This window comes from Branchiostoma floridae, chromosome 11 (genome assembly GCF_000003815.2).
Source record: "Branchiostoma floridae strain S238N-H82 chromosome 11, Bfl_VNyyK, whole genome shotgun sequence".
NCBI lineage: Eukaryota > Metazoa > Chordata > Leptocardii > Amphioxiformes > Branchiostomatidae > Branchiostoma > Branchiostoma floridae.
In genome coordinates this window covers 3,654,476-3,670,638 of record NC_049989.1, presented here as the reverse complement: position 1 = coordinate 3,670,638, position 16,163 = coordinate 3,654,476, and the positions used below count along the sequence as shown (strand labels likewise).

General features: G+C 40.3%; 2 protein-coding genes across 3 annotated transcripts; one reads left to right on the top strand and one right to left on the bottom strand.

Moving 5' to 3' along the window:
* The first annotated feature begins 2,010 nt into the window (after nucleotides 1–2,010).
* Nucleotides 2,011–7,271, top strand: LOC118425729 (fructosamine-3-kinase-like). The gene is made up of 9 exons (XM_035834785.1): nucleotides 2,011–2,160; nucleotides 2,549–2,727; nucleotides 3,195–3,278; nucleotides 3,594–3,697; nucleotides 4,395–4,560; nucleotides 4,806–4,859; nucleotides 5,097–5,238; nucleotides 5,921–6,095; nucleotides 6,513–7,271. Exons 2-9 carry the CDS (start codon nucleotides 2,590–2,592, stop codon nucleotides 6,580–6,582), a joined length of 933 nt encoding a protein of 310 aa, XP_035690678.1. The 5' UTR covers nucleotides 2,011–2,160; nucleotides 2,549–2,589; the 3' UTR covers nucleotides 6,583–7,271.
* A 219-nt stretch (nucleotides 7,272–7,490) lies between these two features.
* On the bottom strand, nucleotides 7,491–15,950 carry LOC118425719 (C-type lectin domain family 4 member M-like). 2 transcript variants are annotated; one of them, XM_035834769.1, is made up of 9 exons: nucleotides 15,693–15,950; nucleotides 15,008–15,203; nucleotides 12,730–12,924; nucleotides 11,961–12,019; nucleotides 11,052–11,214; nucleotides 10,251–10,394; nucleotides 9,253–9,398; nucleotides 8,779–8,896; nucleotides 7,491–8,035 (listed from the first exon to the last, which is right to left on the bottom strand). In XM_035834769.1, the coding sequence occupies exons 1-9, from the start codon at nucleotides 15,783–15,785 to the stop codon at nucleotides 7,905–7,907; spliced, it is 1,245 nt and encodes a 414-aa protein (XP_035690662.1). In that variant the 5' UTR covers nucleotides 15,786–15,950; the 3' UTR covers nucleotides 7,491–7,904. The 2 variants fall into 2 exon arrangements, with proteins under 2 accessions (XP_035690662.1, XP_035690661.1); XM_035834768.1 differs by having other exon boundaries at nucleotides 15,684–15,948.
* Between the last annotated feature and the right edge of the window lie 213 nt (nucleotides 15,951–16,163).

Below are 16,163 nucleotides of genomic sequence, written 5' to 3'. Positions count from 1 at the left end.
ATGTCAAGTAGAGTTTATAGTCAATTGCACCAAGTTTCTACAGTCAAAGGTACAGAGACAGTTAGCCTTTATTACATGTAGATGGGATTTTAAAATGCAGTGGGAGTCCAATAATTCATCAAACAGATTCCTTTGTAGCAAAATTGACCAATTACCATTGTTTTGAGTATTGCCAGTTCTCAAGTTTCCACAGACAATCAGGTCCAGGTTCATGTCCAGACCTGGAAATGATCCTCTGGACCTGAATTTTCTGTACTGGTACCTGCCCCAACCAACAATAGATTTTTTTTTTCTTTCTGTCCTTTCACATCTTATTCTTTGACTTTAGATTCAATTTGGCATTCTATAGTTATGGCATTAGTTAGCTGTTTTCTGATACTTTTTTTTCAATCTACGGAATATTTGTGCTCATTTTACAGCTGCTTTGCACAATTTATTGTGTGGTGGAAAACTTTTTTTTTTTGGAAATGGCCGAAAATTGGTGCGAGCGCGGATGTCATCCATATAATCAAATCAACGTGGCCTAATGTACAATACTTAATGCTCCTAGTCCTTGGGGTGAACTAACTTTGAGGAGAGCCATTTTATGACTTTATTTCCTTCACAATAGTTATGCAAACTCAGTCCTAGTCTTCATAATCTGTACATGATCATGTTTCTCCCCACCTATAATGTGTGTGACCTATAAGTAAGATGTGGTTTGTTGTTGGATTACAATGTGAAGGTTATAGGTTCGAATCCCTGGCACGCCACAATGTTGGAAAGGGCAATTTACTCCAGCTTCAAAGTTGGACTGCAACTTGGCCAGCACCTCTGTGGGTACACCTGTTGATAAACAATCATCATCATCATCAATGATCATCATTTTCATCATCATCATCAATGATCATTAGCATCAACGATCATCATCATTACCATCATCATTAATGATCATCATAATCATCATCATAATTATCAATGATCATCGTTATCATCATCAATGATCATCATTTTCATCATCATCATCCCTTGGTCATTGTGTCAAGGTTAGCCATTGATTTATGACTTATCAATAGAATAATTATTGTTAAAGTAAAAAATTTAATTACTCATGACTATATATATCACAGTATAATTTGAGCCATCAAATTTACAGAGAACTCATAACACCTTGTGTTTTCTATATCATTTATTCTTCTGTACGTATATTACAGAATTGTTTAATCCACAAACTTCAAAACATTTCAAAAGAACTACAATCGCAAAATGAAACCACCATAACAGTAAATGCATTTACAGGTACACCAGAACATTGCACATTTGTTTCTTCCTCAATGGTCTGCAAGCCCAAATCATTATTATTCTTTTGTACCCTGTTATTCAATCACCCTTCCAATTGGTGGTAAAATAAATATTCTCGCTTTTTATTCAAATTAGGCAAATAAAGTAAAATCAGTATGGGGAGAAAATCTTCGAAACTCTTTTTATCGGCGAACGTGTTACTACCATCAGTTTTGCAAAGGTCCTCAGGTTCGAAGATTTGACAGGCAAATCGTGCATAATGTGTAACGTTAGTTACCTGCTTTGATACAAGGTGCCGGGTCTTGTTTAATTTCTCCGGTGGACATGGCCTCTGACGCCGCCTGGGCTGGGGAGGAGGGATCGGTAGACTGAGACATTCTGCTTATAGCCAGAAGACTGTAAAAGTTTTAAATATTCGACCGCCTGGTCAAAGGCGCAGACAGTGTGGATAAAGTCAAAGTCAGAGTCTAGCTTTGTGCTACCCGGAAGTGAACTCAATGCGATCGAGTGATAAAACACGGAAAGAAAACGCACCTAGACGCAGCCAGTTGTATAAGAAATAGAGTTTACCAATGGAACAAAATTACCTAATATCTGTAATAAAAATGACAATATACTTATCTGATTATTTAAAGGATTAGAAATGAAAAATATGCTCCGCTTTTAGGAGAAAATATCATTATTTTATCGATCATTGTTGTTTAGATGCTACCGGTCACGGTCAAATATAAGGCCGTGGTTTACTTATTAGTTGACTAGTTAAATATTGGTTAGGTTCAAGCAAGGAGGTTTTGTATGATAAAACCTCATTGGTTAAAGTTACTGGGTTGGGTCGCTGTCTTCTATCTAACGTCCTTGGTCGGAAGCAGAGATCTCAAGGTAGAAGATGTGTTTATCTTTCATATATTTCTATGTGTTCTTTTTTGCACAATTGTCTTAATTCATGCAATTGATAGCACGTAACATCGGAACTAAAAGCAGGTATTCTCTGTGGAAGAGACGGGGGGCGGGGCAGCTTTGTAAGAAGCGTTTGATCATTTTACATAATCAAGGAATGGGGTGATAAGAGTTTGATGCGTATCATATTATTCACAACAAAGTCTACAACTAATGTGTTAACGTTATAGAATTATTGTGCAGTGTGGTGTACAACTATGTGCAATGTTGACAAGTTGTCTGGCAAAATTATTAGCTTGTCCTATGTTGCGTTATACGATTTGAAGTTAAGGGCTAATATAAAGCTTCTGACCATTCCTTCGTCTATAAGATACATACCAGCACCATGCACCAGTAGCCACCCACCACACCATGGAGGATCTTCTGAAGAGAGAGTTGAACACGACGAAACTGCGGCCCATCGGTGGCGGAGGCGGCTGTATCAACCATGGCGAGGGGTACGAGACTGATCACGGGAAGTTCTTTGTCAAGATGAACGGTGACAAGGGGGTAAGGCATACTGTAAATGTTAAAATGTTTGCGGTGGTTTAATGTTCGTGTTTTTGTTTTTTTATTACTTTTATCGATTATGAGTTAAGATTTTTTTTACCACAAGCTGAAAATGAAACCACCACAAAATTCTGTCTTCTCCCCATACTCCCTGTTTCAACCAAATACTGAAAACACTCCATTTTCTCCCTATTGACAAATTAAATCCCTCCAAACATACAGTTAGAACTTCGATAAAGATTAGAAATCCAGGCAATAAGATACGCCAAAAAGCAGTTACTTAAGTAACTGGATATGATTTTGGAAACGGTCAGACGTTTCAGATAAGGTAAGTGTAGATCTTATCATAAGACACCGTGTAACTCTTATCATCAGTGACACTTGAAGCAATAAATTTGAATGGGCCTGTGGCCTGGGCCAAGTTGTCATGTCAATCATATTCTTACAGTTTAGTTTGTGTTTTCTAGGCAAGAGTGATGTTTGAAGGAGAACATGCCAGCTTGGAGGCCATAGCAGCTACTGGTACTGTAACAGTGCCTAAACCTATCAAGGTTAGAGGTGTTTACTTTCGTCTTCCTGTCTCTCTTTTGTTCCCTCCCTCCATCTCATGATCATCACTCATTAGTTCATTCTGGAAAACATGCAATGTTCTTCAAAGGCTACCCAGTATTGTTTTTTAACCACCTTGCTAGTTAGATATAATGACTATTAATTTCCCACCAAATCCCCCCAAACATTAGAATTTTCATGGAGTATGTGAAACCTCCGGTTTGTTGTTCAGAATTGGGCAAAAGGACCAGTACATCATGAATACAAAACCATTAATTTGATGATAAAAACTTTCATTAAAAGAAAACATTTTACAGGTTTTAGATGACCCAAGAGGAAGAGGAGCCATGCTGATTATGGAACATGTAGACATGGAGGGCCTGAGGTCGTATGCTGACCAACTGGGAGAACAAATAGCAAGGTAAAAGTCATAATACTAACTTAAATGCATTTACAGTATACACAATATATATACATGTACTGCTCTCTGTACAAGACATTCTTTCTTGAAACAGTGTGTGTTTGATAAAGGGTCAACAGGATACCATGTTTTCTTTAATTTTCCGTCCTTTTGTTCTTCATTTTTCTTTTATTTGTTCTCTTGTTCATTTCATACCGGTACATTCTTCTACATCTTCAGACACTTTGATTGTAAAGATAAATGTATTTCTTAACAGTAACGAATACCCAAAGAGTTGGACACCGGTTAGTAAGTTGATACAAACTGTTTGCTGAAGTTTGATAACCGAAAAAGATGACATCATGTGGTGGATGGAATCATTCGGTACGAGTACGGGGGTGTTTCACATATGCATACGACTACACAGAATGTTTGTCCATCCTATCACCATTTCCAAAGATGTAAAAAAAAAACATCTGACAGTTTCTCTGACCCTATCCTTCTTCCAGCTGGGTTGTCACCAGGATATTTTTCCTATGCTGGTTGAAACACGGCGTAGAGACCCAAATTACAGCATAGGGGATACAAATCACAGCGTGGGACACCCTTATGCTCAACTGCACCGGTTAGAACCTTGCCTACATGGTCTTACGGGTGGCATCTCCATGATAAACAAGTGAAAAGCAGCTTCTCTTTATCTTCCTGCATTGTATTACAGGTTGCACCTCTGCAATGAAGAGGTGGCTAAAAAGGCAGCAGCTGGTTCATCCAGAGTCGGACACGGTGGGGATGCAGCACCAGCGTACGTGTCGCAGTTTGGCTTCCACACAACAACATGCTGCGGCATCTTCCCTCAGGATAACACATGGTTAGATGACTGGGTGGTGCGTCGTAGGGTTTCCTATTTCTCTACTCTGGTTACTTTTTCAAAGTTTAAGTCAATTTTGAGTAACAGAAATGGTTTTGAGAAGTAAGTAAATACACGAGAGGTATATTGCAGAATGATGCATGATATCAAAACAAAGTATTGGCATATTAATATATTCCGTGTTTATTTCTCTTGTCGTTTATGTTATACATGTAGAATTTGATATCGAAATGGTGATAAACTTTTTTTTCGTCTTTTAAGGCCTTCTTTGCAACCAGAAAACTGAAATTCCAGTTGGACCTGGTCGAGAAAGATGTGAGCTTTTTCTTTCTATTGCTGCCAATACACTTCATATTATACATGATTGTATATCAATCTTAGTTATGCAAAAAAATCTCTACAGGCAGAAGTTATAGATAAAAGCTGAAAAAAAACATAATGAGCAAATAACATGTTTTGTTATGATTTATTTGTGATGTGAACTTTTCATTGATTAATTAATTAATTCATTCATTGATTTGAACTTTGCACTTCTGCCTCCTGTCTCACCAGTACCATGACAGAGAGACCCGTGACCTTTGGCCCCAGCTGGAGCGGAAGCTGCCCAAGTTTTTCGAGGGCCTGAAAGTGAGCCCGTCACTACTACATGGAGACCTCTGGGGAGGGAATGCTGCTGAGAATGATAAAGGACCAGGTTTGTGTCACTTCCAAGGTCAAAGTCATTGCCATAATGGTCCTCATCATGATTTTGAGGAACTTCAATCAATCTAACAAGGCTAAAAGAGTATGTATTGGCACATGTATGGCATCCGGGGAGCAAGGCATATCAAGCCCTTTCTTGTATTATTTAGTAAGAATCTCCCACATTTTGATAGCAGCAGTGCATCTTCTTTCAAATAAAGGCAAGAGAAGAGATCAAGACTCCTTCGCAAAAACATAACAGACTCTTTGAGATCTGCATAATACATTGCCTATTCTATACCTATTCTTGGTGCTGAACACCATCCTCACATTACCAAACATACCTGTCCTTGGTGCTGAACACACCCCTTACATTACCAACACTTGAGGTCGTATGAGGATTATGTAAGTTCCTCCTAATGCCCCTGTTACATTTAACAGGGGATTGCGCGTATTTTTCACCTGAAATTCTACCCTTTCATATCTATTTGTCTCGGTGCCCTACGACCATTGGCCTATATAGTAGTATTCTATCCGGAAAATACCGGACATATTGGTGCGAAAATGTAATCTAAATCTCGCAGAAATAGATGGTTGATCATTTTTTGAGCTTTTTGATCTTATCGCCTTTTACAAATTATTCCACACTGTCCTTATATCTGATGTATCCTTTTATTTCTTTCATGTACATGTAGTTATATTTGATCCGGCATCCTTCTATGGCCATCATGAGTTTGAGATGGCTATAGCTTCCATGTTTGGTGGATTCGGAGGAAGCTTTTTCTCAGCGTACCACAAACTTCTTCCAAAAGCTCCTGGCTGGGAGGCCAGGCATGAACTGTACAAACTCTTCCACTACTTGAATCACTGGTGAGTGTGAAGTAGGCTCAAAATACTTGGTGCATGCATGTTTGTGCACCCAAAATTGGAGCTGGGCAGTGCAGTGCAAGTTCCAGAAAAATGATGAAGCTTTTTTTTTGTATTACAACATGTTTGAAATTCTTAGGAAAAGCAAGGTTTCTAATTTTGTTTTGCCGACATTCTTTTTATTTTACTTTAGGGTAGATTTTAGCCCTTTTTATATGTATTGTACCTGTGGACTCAAGGTTGATTACAAACTACATGTAGGACAAATTAGAGATCACTAAGGGGACACAAGCTTATAAACTATAGTTACTTTTATATATTTCTCAATGTATCACACAGACAATGATGTAACATGCTGACCCTTCTCCTAACTTATATCAAATTTCACTCTAGTTGATCTCTTCCTTTTGTATTTTTCAGGAATCACTTTGGGTCAAGATACAGAGAATCCTCAGTTAGTATCATGAAGTTTTTTTTTAAGGATTATTGATGATGTTACAAGAAACCTGTAACTGTTACTTGTATTGAAGTTCAATTATTAAAAGGGCCTTTTAAGGTTAGTCACTTTGAATGTGGAAATTTGTACTCGCTGCGCAGCAATACTTCACATGGAAAACCTTGCTGCCTTGAAATTGTATATTACATATTACATATTACACATATTATATATGTATTCGAATTGATGGTATACGTCTTTTGCAAAAAAAGTGAGGGCAAATGTTTCTGTAAATCTTACATTTGCAGCAGTTTCACAGTGACCTCTCGATTGTAAATTCATGTCACCAGGAAAATGCTGGAACCACTAATAATCTTAAAGGCCAATACATATACATGTGTACTAGAAAGATCGATGACACACTTTTGTTTCTACTAATACTTTTTTTTAATGTGGTGTAGTTAAAGATTTAAAACCTTACATCTGTTTGCGCTCAAGTACATGATGTCACTGATCACTACAACCCAAGATGATCTACATAATAGATGTTACAGTAGCAAACATGTATGTATGTTTGGTCTATGCAAAATCATCACATTTTCAAACACGCAATTATTAGTTCAAAACCTTCAAAATCACATCAAATAATATTCATGTTAGTTTTCAACACATCTGATGCACAATACACATAATGCTCCTATGCTAAAATTAAAGGTGAACTGACTTTCGTCGTCGAGGAGAGACATTTTATGACTTTATTTCCTTCGCAATTGTTATGCAAACTCAGTTCTAGTCTTCATGATAGTGTTTATATATCGCTACGTACATGTACGTAACCTATAAGTAAGATGTGGTTTAAGTGTTGTTGGATAGCAATCAGAAGGTTATAGGTTCGAATCCCTGCCACGGCCTAATGCTGTACCATTGGGAAAGGTAATTAAAGGTAATTTACTCCAGACGTTACTCAACTCGGGTGAATATTGGTGCCTAGATGTTGGAAGCGTCCTCTCATACGGGACGTTACAAGCCAGCCAGAAGCCCCATGTTCTTTTCTCTTGTTTGACGCTATACGCCAGAAGAATGAGAGCCAAACCCAAAGCACGCTATAAATCCCACCTAACTTATTGAAAGGAGTATTGGTCCATTCTGGTGTTAGTAGATCAAACCTTATAACTTCTACCTACATGTAGTACTGCATGTTATGGACATACAATGGCAGTTTACCTGCTTTGTGAAACAAAACAAAAAGTAGAAAAAAAATGTCAAAAGACTTCTCGAGTTGTCCTCTTCACACGTAAATGAACAAACACACACACAAGTCAACATCGTCATATATGCGACTGAATGGCCCAGCATCATAGTCCAGCATCTGTCCGCTACTCTTCCGCAATCAGCCGCTCTTTCATACACAGGATGTTCTTCCGGTTGGTGCAGTAGTCGTCATCCAGCTTCAGGTTGACGTATCTCCACATCTGGGCACACTTCTGGTTAACATTGTTGGGTTCACCTGTTGTTCAAAAAGAAGAAAACTAAGGGAAAGGCGCCATGGCCAACGAATATGTGTACTTCTAGCTAGTTTTTAAAACTTTAAGGTTGTACTCATCACGGGGGCAATCACGAGGAAGTTTGAGCCATAAAGTTCTAGAAAGAAGCTTTCAGATTTTTTCTTATTAAATATGCAAATTCAGTGCTGGTTAATTTGCACTTTACGATGTACGTCTCTGTCGAATACCAAATATCTGAATTGTCGTTCCCTTGTTCAGTTATCCGCCTTAGAAGATTTTGACAAAAAAACGCCACTGCAGTTCCAGAGCAACCTGCTAGGTGACCCAAACATATACCCTGTATCCCTTACGTCACAAGCTACCTGCCACCAAAAATTCAAGACCAAAGCACATCCAGGTCAAAAGATGCAAAAAACGGAATTTCTGCTGCAGTACCAAGGTCACATACGGGGGGGGGGGGCAAAATCGCGTTGACCTTCGTGTACCCACATACCAAATAGAGTTATGCTGATTACAAATTCGGGAAACACAAACAGACAGACAGGCAGACAGACACACTCAAAACAATATCTCCATGTTTAATGGAGATAAAAAAGGATGTTAACTTTGCGCCACATAGGTATTAAAGACAGTATAAAATATATAAATTGCACCGCCTTGTGCCATTTTCGCCCATTCATGCCATTTTGCAAGTTGTGAATTTTTTTTTAGATTGCGAAGTGGTGCAGTCCGCCAGAATCCTCACCGTTTCCCCACGCCCCGTCGACCAAAGTGGTACCGTCCAGCCAGGTGAACGTCATGTCCCCGTCATAGTCAGTCGCTCCGATCCAGATGTCACCGACTGACAAGGACATCAGGAACGCCTGGTGAAAGATGAATAGAAAGGTGAAGGTGAATAGAAAGAGGATGTTGGCTTTGGTTATAACATAATTATTCAGATTAAGCCTCAACTGAAACCACTGTAACACATTTTATGTCAAACTGTTCGTTCTACGATCTCGAAAGAAAAGAGCTGTTTGAAGAGGCCACCAAATTCCACCCAAATTTCTCCAAGCTTACTGACAAAAAGAAAAGTCGAACACAATAACCCAAAATCTAGAGTTAGCTTTTAGAGTTATGTAGACTCTTGTATATTGCATGGGTTGTATGTACCCTTCCATGTTACCTGCAATTAGCCCACGGGCAAGAATTTGCGATAAACTACGTTAAACTGTCTTACCCGGAGGGGGTCGTAGTCCCCGGGGTTCTTCACCATGGCCATCTGACCGTCGTGTTCCTGGCAGTTCGACGACCCGAGGCTGAACGGCAGCTGAGCGCCCGACAGGAAGTAGCAGATGGAACCGATCTCCACACCGGTGCACCACTCTGTTGGGAAAATACATTTCATGTATATTATATTATATTTATGTATTCATTTTGCAAATCCATGCCCGTAGGCTAATTGCAAGGGTAACAGTAAAAAGTAACAAGTGTCTATTCTATACCGCTATCTTCATACCTGATTCTACATTGTTTACTGGTAGGTTTGACTTCTTCTTTGGAGGCCGTGGCTGATGAAAAGTCCCACGTTTTTAATGATTAGTGGGGTCTGTAGTTTTAACAGGAATGTAGTTTTTTTGGAGGTCTACTAGCTGGTGTATAAATATGCAAAGCAGAGTTGCGAGACTCTATTGAGGCAACCACAGACACTCTCAAATGACGTTAACTCGATATTTTTTATAAGTCACCATAATTTACCCCGTCCAATCGAACCTGGACATTCCTCTTGAAAGCGGACATTCATATAGTAAGACGGACATTCCTCGACTCTTAAGCGGACATTTCTCCAGGAAAACATTACTGAAAAGCCTCCCCACTTTCTTTAGTGTTGATCAGATAAAGTTAAATTTCTGTCATATAAACACAGAACATTTCACAACATTTCGGACAGTCCAGTTAGGCTTAGGTCACATTTCCAAACTGGGGCCCGGCCGGGCAGCTTTCGGGAAAGAAAAGTATAATATGAAAGGCAATAAAACACACAGAACATAAGAAAATTATTCATTAGCGTCATTCGTGTATATTCCTTGATAAACATCTATACTTTTCGTTTCCGCAAGCATCCCGGTCGGGCCCCGGTCTGGAAATGTGACCGAAGCATATCTGATTGAACTACATGTAGTTTTACATTGGATGGAGAAGCCATTTGTACTGGATTTGACCATCGGTGACACTGACCTTCCTCAGGCAGCATCTCCGTCAGACTGGTCTCCACAGTTTTGCCGACATCCGGCAGCTGCTGGGTGAAGGAGTCGATGTACAGCTGCACCACTCTCTTCATGTCACCGCAGTCCAGGGGTGGGCTCACGTACGTAGATCCCTCTGTTCATGTTCAAATTAAGCATGTGCAAGGTCTGTAACTAACTGTTGTTGTGTAATCTCCAAGCAGCATAGTACGGTAGCATAAGCGTCAAAATCTGACAGATAAAGGAGTGAAGTTGGCCTAGGGGTGTCCGGCAGCCGAACACACTTCTAGGTTGGCTTGACTCCTTTGCCAGTTTTTTTATACATATGCTACCGTAGGATCTGTTTGGAGATTAAGTCATCAACTGATAGTAGGTAAGATATAGTAAGTTGCAGAGATGGTTTTGTGCTGTTGTAAAGTGCATCACCTTCAACCATTACAGTATCAGGGGTTAGGAATGATCTCAAGAGCACAATGCACGGAGGCAGTGGTTAGACTTGTGTCGACCAATGCACAATTCAGGTTGGTACGTCACCGAATAAAGAGACTACTTTTACACAACCATTGTTTTATTCTCACCGACTGTCACTTTCTTCAGGGCAATTCTGACTGGTTCACATTATTTACGTTTTGTGACCGCATCTGAGCTGTAAGCAGCGACACCTGTCCTGCAGTACAATGTGAACTACAGCCAGAATTGCCCTGAAGAAGGTGACAGACGGTTATCGAAACGTCTGTGAGAATAAAACAATGGTTGTGTAAAAAGAGTCTCTTTATTCAGGTTGAAAACTTACTGGCGTCCCCTTCCATGTCCATGTCTGAGTGAGAGGGGCATGTGCCACCCTTCATCTGCACCACCAGCTGCCTCATGGCCTCATAGTCCACGGTTGCCCGGCCGATAGCTTCGCCCACCGCCAGAAGGGCCTCGGATGTCGCCTTCCCGGTCGGACACAGGTGCTAGTTGTAGAGGATTGCATTGGCAATGTGAGCGCAGGTTAAAATAGGATAGCCTCCTTCACCGGCCTCTATGTGGGCATTGTCAGAAAGCTTGTAGCATGCATGCCCACAAGTTTTCCGGCATATATTTTTTTCCGGGCATCAGACCCTTACCGGTTGAAAATCGGGACCCCCCCCCCCCCCCAAAAAAAAAAAACACACCCCAATGCCCACAGAGAAGCCTGGTGAAGCAGGCTAGAAATAGGGATTGAAAAAACAGGTGGCACCGGAGTTTGACCCATAATTCAAAACGATAGACGAAAACGGTTGGTCCCCATGAAAATCAGCTAGCTCGCCTCAAAAACGTTTCACAGACCTTTAGAAAAAATCTATCTCTCGACATAATTTGAATGGGCTCAGCTACAGGAAGTTGTATCTATGGACATTGTATTTTTTTCAAAATGTAGATTTGCCATTAGAACATTCTACTTCTTCTAAAATGGTTTAAAATGTGCGCAGAACAAAAAGAAAAACAGTTTCTGCTGTATTAGTATGGCCAATTGTTTGTTTTTTTTAATTTTATATACCCTTTTCCAACAGTCATCATCGCTTTCGCCTTTGTAAATGGTAAATTTGGAATCTTCAAGCAACTGGCACCGTAAAACCATAACATTACGTCTTGACCTGAAGATAAGAAAGCCTAGAATATATTTCGATCGGAATAGTCTCGCTCTACCGTAGAAAAGGTGTGAAAATACATGCATTACCGTGTAGTCAATGGAGACTTCTTCGGACGGAGCCCGGCGACGTCGAAAGTTGAAGTATGCTTTGGGAAATTAAAACACAGTATAATTGAAAAATATCCTAGACATGACTGTACTTTCCGTTTAGATTTAACAGTTGAATTATGCTTTGGAAAAACACAGCACGGTTGGAAAATGTCCTAGAAATGACTTTCCGTTTAGATTCAAAAGAGAGTCTGCATGGGGGATCCTGAAAACGTTCAGCATTAAATTTGATTTTGGAGGGCAACTCATAACAGCAAATTCAGGAGGACCGGCAACGTCGAACACCAGGTTGCCCAAAAGTTACTATGTAGCGTCCGGTTGTGTCGATGATCACAGCCTAATTTTACCAGGAAAATTTGGAATGCAAACTGAACAAAGGAACGATCTCTTGAATGAACTCGTTCCCATTAACATTGCCACGAGCAAGTTGATTTGCCGTTAACGATGGATTCTGGATAACAAGTAACTTGCTATATACTCAGACTTTATAAAGCGACCCGTTTCGCTTCACGAATAAATATACTTACGAGTGTGTCAGATACTATCAACAGTGAATGGTTCGCTATGCCGCACGTAGATAAACGTGTCATGCAAACCCGCCTTAAAGAGTATCAGTAGGACAACATTGAAATGGAGGTGTTTGGGTTGTAAAATCCGACCCTGAAGCCATTACCAACGTGTTGGTTGGAACGGAATGATGCTGTCATCACAAAGCACAAACTTAGAACAAACAGAAACAGCTACGTACATTGGTCGACTCTAGACCTGATGTCTAGTTCTGGAGGGGCTTCTTCTTCTTCTTCTTCTTCCGGGTTGAAGTGAGCGTCGATGACAGTGCGCATGGCCTCGCGAATGGCTTCCAACAAGTTGACGTTGATGACGCTCTTGGTCATGGTTGGGATGATACTGGTCAGCTCCGTCTCACAGCGCCTCCTATTGTCCTCTACATGAATAACAGTTGAATTCAGCGTTTTTTCAAACTTTTTTTTTTTAATTCCTAATAAAACCATGTTGATTTGATTATAAAGGTGACATCGGCGTGCGCGTCAATTTTCGACCGTTTCCAAAGAAGAATTAAGTTTTCACCCATACTGTAAACCGTACAAAACAGATGTAATTTGGCAAATATATGCCGTAGATTGTAAAAAAAAATGTCAGAAAGCGGGTTCTAATTTCACAGAATGCCAAAAAAATCATTTCAAATGTCAAAGAAGAAATGTGAAAGAAGAGAGATAACCACTATTATTCACCATACCATAGTCTGTGTATTTACTCATTAATCCTTCCTAACCACTTGAATTTCATAATGAAGGCAGCTTTTGATGGCCAAACTGTTTGGGGGTTCCCAGAGGATGTCATCCATATAATCAACTCAATGTGTCCCAAGAGGTAAAGCGGCCGATCTTATTATTAGACTATAGACAAAGTGTGATGTTTTTCGATAGTCGCGCACTGCTACCTCGCTATACGCCTCGCGTTTTAAGCCAAGAAGCACAAGAAAGCTTATCCCTACTTTTTTGTGGTTGGGTTGAGTTCTATTCCCACGGTGCAGGGATTTGGCGCCTGGGGCTCCCACATACACGGGTTCTTAATATCATTTCTCAAAAAAATCTTAACAATCGTAACTGTGTCCGATACACGTGCATAAGCACAAGAGGAGTATAGTCCTCTTTTTGTGATTTTCTAGGTCAGGTAGGACACACAAAAACGTGACTTCGGGAATAATTAAACAAGACTGATGATCAGAAACTTCGTTAAGTTTTTTCTAAAGAAAAATATGTCTGACAACAATTACGCAGCCTGTGATGTTGATACTGTAAACAAGAGTCTCAACTAACCGTTCTTCATTACTCAACGCGTGAGAACGCAAAGAAAATTAGGAACTCAATGAAAAAGTAACAGCCCTATGGGTGGCAAAAAGCTATTAAAAAAGCACAATTTGCCGGGCAGAAAAGACAAATTAAAGCTGTTCAGACTAAAACGTAAAACATATCTTATTACAAACGAAATTACTAGTAATTTCCTGCTCACAAGATTGACCTGTGGGGTGTTTACCTTTGTGCAAAACCCATGGTAACTCCATGGATACGGTGTAGTCTTCGCGATCGGTCATCGCCAAGGAACATGCGAGAAAACACATTTCCACTTGTGACGCCTATAGCTTACAAGTGCATGGCTATACTCCTTTAGGTAATACGGAAACTGTTCTGGACTAGTTCTTGTAGTTTAGATACAAATTGCAATTTTTGCATTTCTTTGTTCTCTTTTCAGTTTCTTCCAAAATTTGCATCCAGCATATCAAACCTTTCCTTTGTTCGATCACGATTTTACAGAATGTCAGTAACATAATATTGATTTTACTGGTTTATAGCATATCAATAGATGCCAGCAATAAAAAGTGATTCATTTTTCAACCGTTTCCTCTATTTTGACGCTGTTTTCTCGATTCAGACTACTCAACAGCTAACTTAGGATCATGATGATTTGATACTTGAACAAGTCTATTTGTTTTGTTTTGTTTTTATTCTTCATTTAACCATGATGAAAGCATATCGCCTGGCGGCGTTTTAAAAAGCCCGCTGGGGGGAGAACCCTGAACATAATTCACACATAAACTTCAATAACATAAACGTACATAAAGTTCTATGAAACCAAATTCCTTAAGTAACGTAAACATAAGTCTAGTTCAAAAGCCCATATGAAAAGGCATAGCAGGAGAAACGATCCCGAATACAAATCGGTGTGGCGTAACTGGTAGAGCGTTCGGCTCAGAATCTAGAGGTCCCGAGTGCGATACTCGTCGTGTCCCCGACGTTGTGCCCTTGGGAAAGGCACTTAACACGACATTCCTCAATTCACCCAGGTGTAAAAATGGGTACCTGACTTAAGTCGGGGAGGTTATAGACTACCTTTACCTTCTTTCTGCACCGTGTATGTGGCACAGATAGTCTAGGTTACTAACTTGAGCGCAGTGCCACCTTGTCCACGTCTGTCCAAAAGAAAATAGAAACAAAAAGAATACGAACCAATCATTCTTGCTGTTTCCTGTCTAGCAGCATCCAAGCTGGCCTGGAAGTTGTCCGAGTCGCCGCAGACCTGAGCGTGAAGGACTTCTTTCTCCGCGCGGATAGTCTTCAGTCGGCGGTCAGTCTCCGACTGCATGTCGGCAGCTTTGAACAGGATAGCCGCCGGAACATCTCCGTCCTTACACGTCGTAATAGTCTAAAGAAAACAGAGTGTGATGTAGCAAAGAGATGCACACTGGAGCAGCGAAGGCACCCTTTGGAGAACGCGAGGTCACAGTTTCTCAAGCAACTGAATAACTTTTGGAAGCGGTCTTACACAAGCTGACAGTATCTAAAACCTATCCAGTTCCCTGAGTATTTGTTACCTTGCGTATCGTTTTAACTGGACTTCTAACCTTCACCGATGTACCTTCTGCAGAAAGTTTTATAATGTACTAACTTGTTACGGAGGAAAGAGAATTATTTTCAAACCAGAAAGTCCAAACAGTTCTAATGTGTTAATGTGCGCAGCGTACATCCATTACATGCAGCACTTCAAGTTGACATACGCTTACAATTGTTGTCCTGAGTCGTTGGTTTCTCATCTACACCTGACATTGTGCATGCCTCGCGAAGCAAACTATAACGGCAATCTTAGTTCCTATTCCCTGTATGTATAAAAGAGACATGTCCCTACTTTTTCGACCTCCGGTATGGCTACCTTTGACGCTGGAGCCGCCAGGACTGAGCTGACGAGAGCCACAGCCGCCAGGAACACCCAGGTGCAGACCCTCTCCATCGCGCTTAGTCGTGCTTAACCTGCCAACCTTCCTCTCCGGTGGGTAAAGGACTTTCTGAACAAAGTTATGCTCGGAAACTACCTTTGAAAGAAATCTGGTTGGTCGAGCTGAAACTCAATATTATTGAATCTATGTGGATTTCAAAATACACCAGCGTCCAAACAATCAGTGGGCTAATCACAAAGATCAACTACTTTGCATCTCCAAGAGACTCATTAGGAAAGTCTTTATTGAGTTACGTGGGCACAGATTTTAATTTGCAATGTGCAAAAGGCCACGTCGTTACGGGTCTACATCATCGCTTTGAAACTGTTTACGTTTGCTCGTAGTTTTTTGTTCAAAACATTACTCTTTAGAGACATTGAAGATTAATCAAA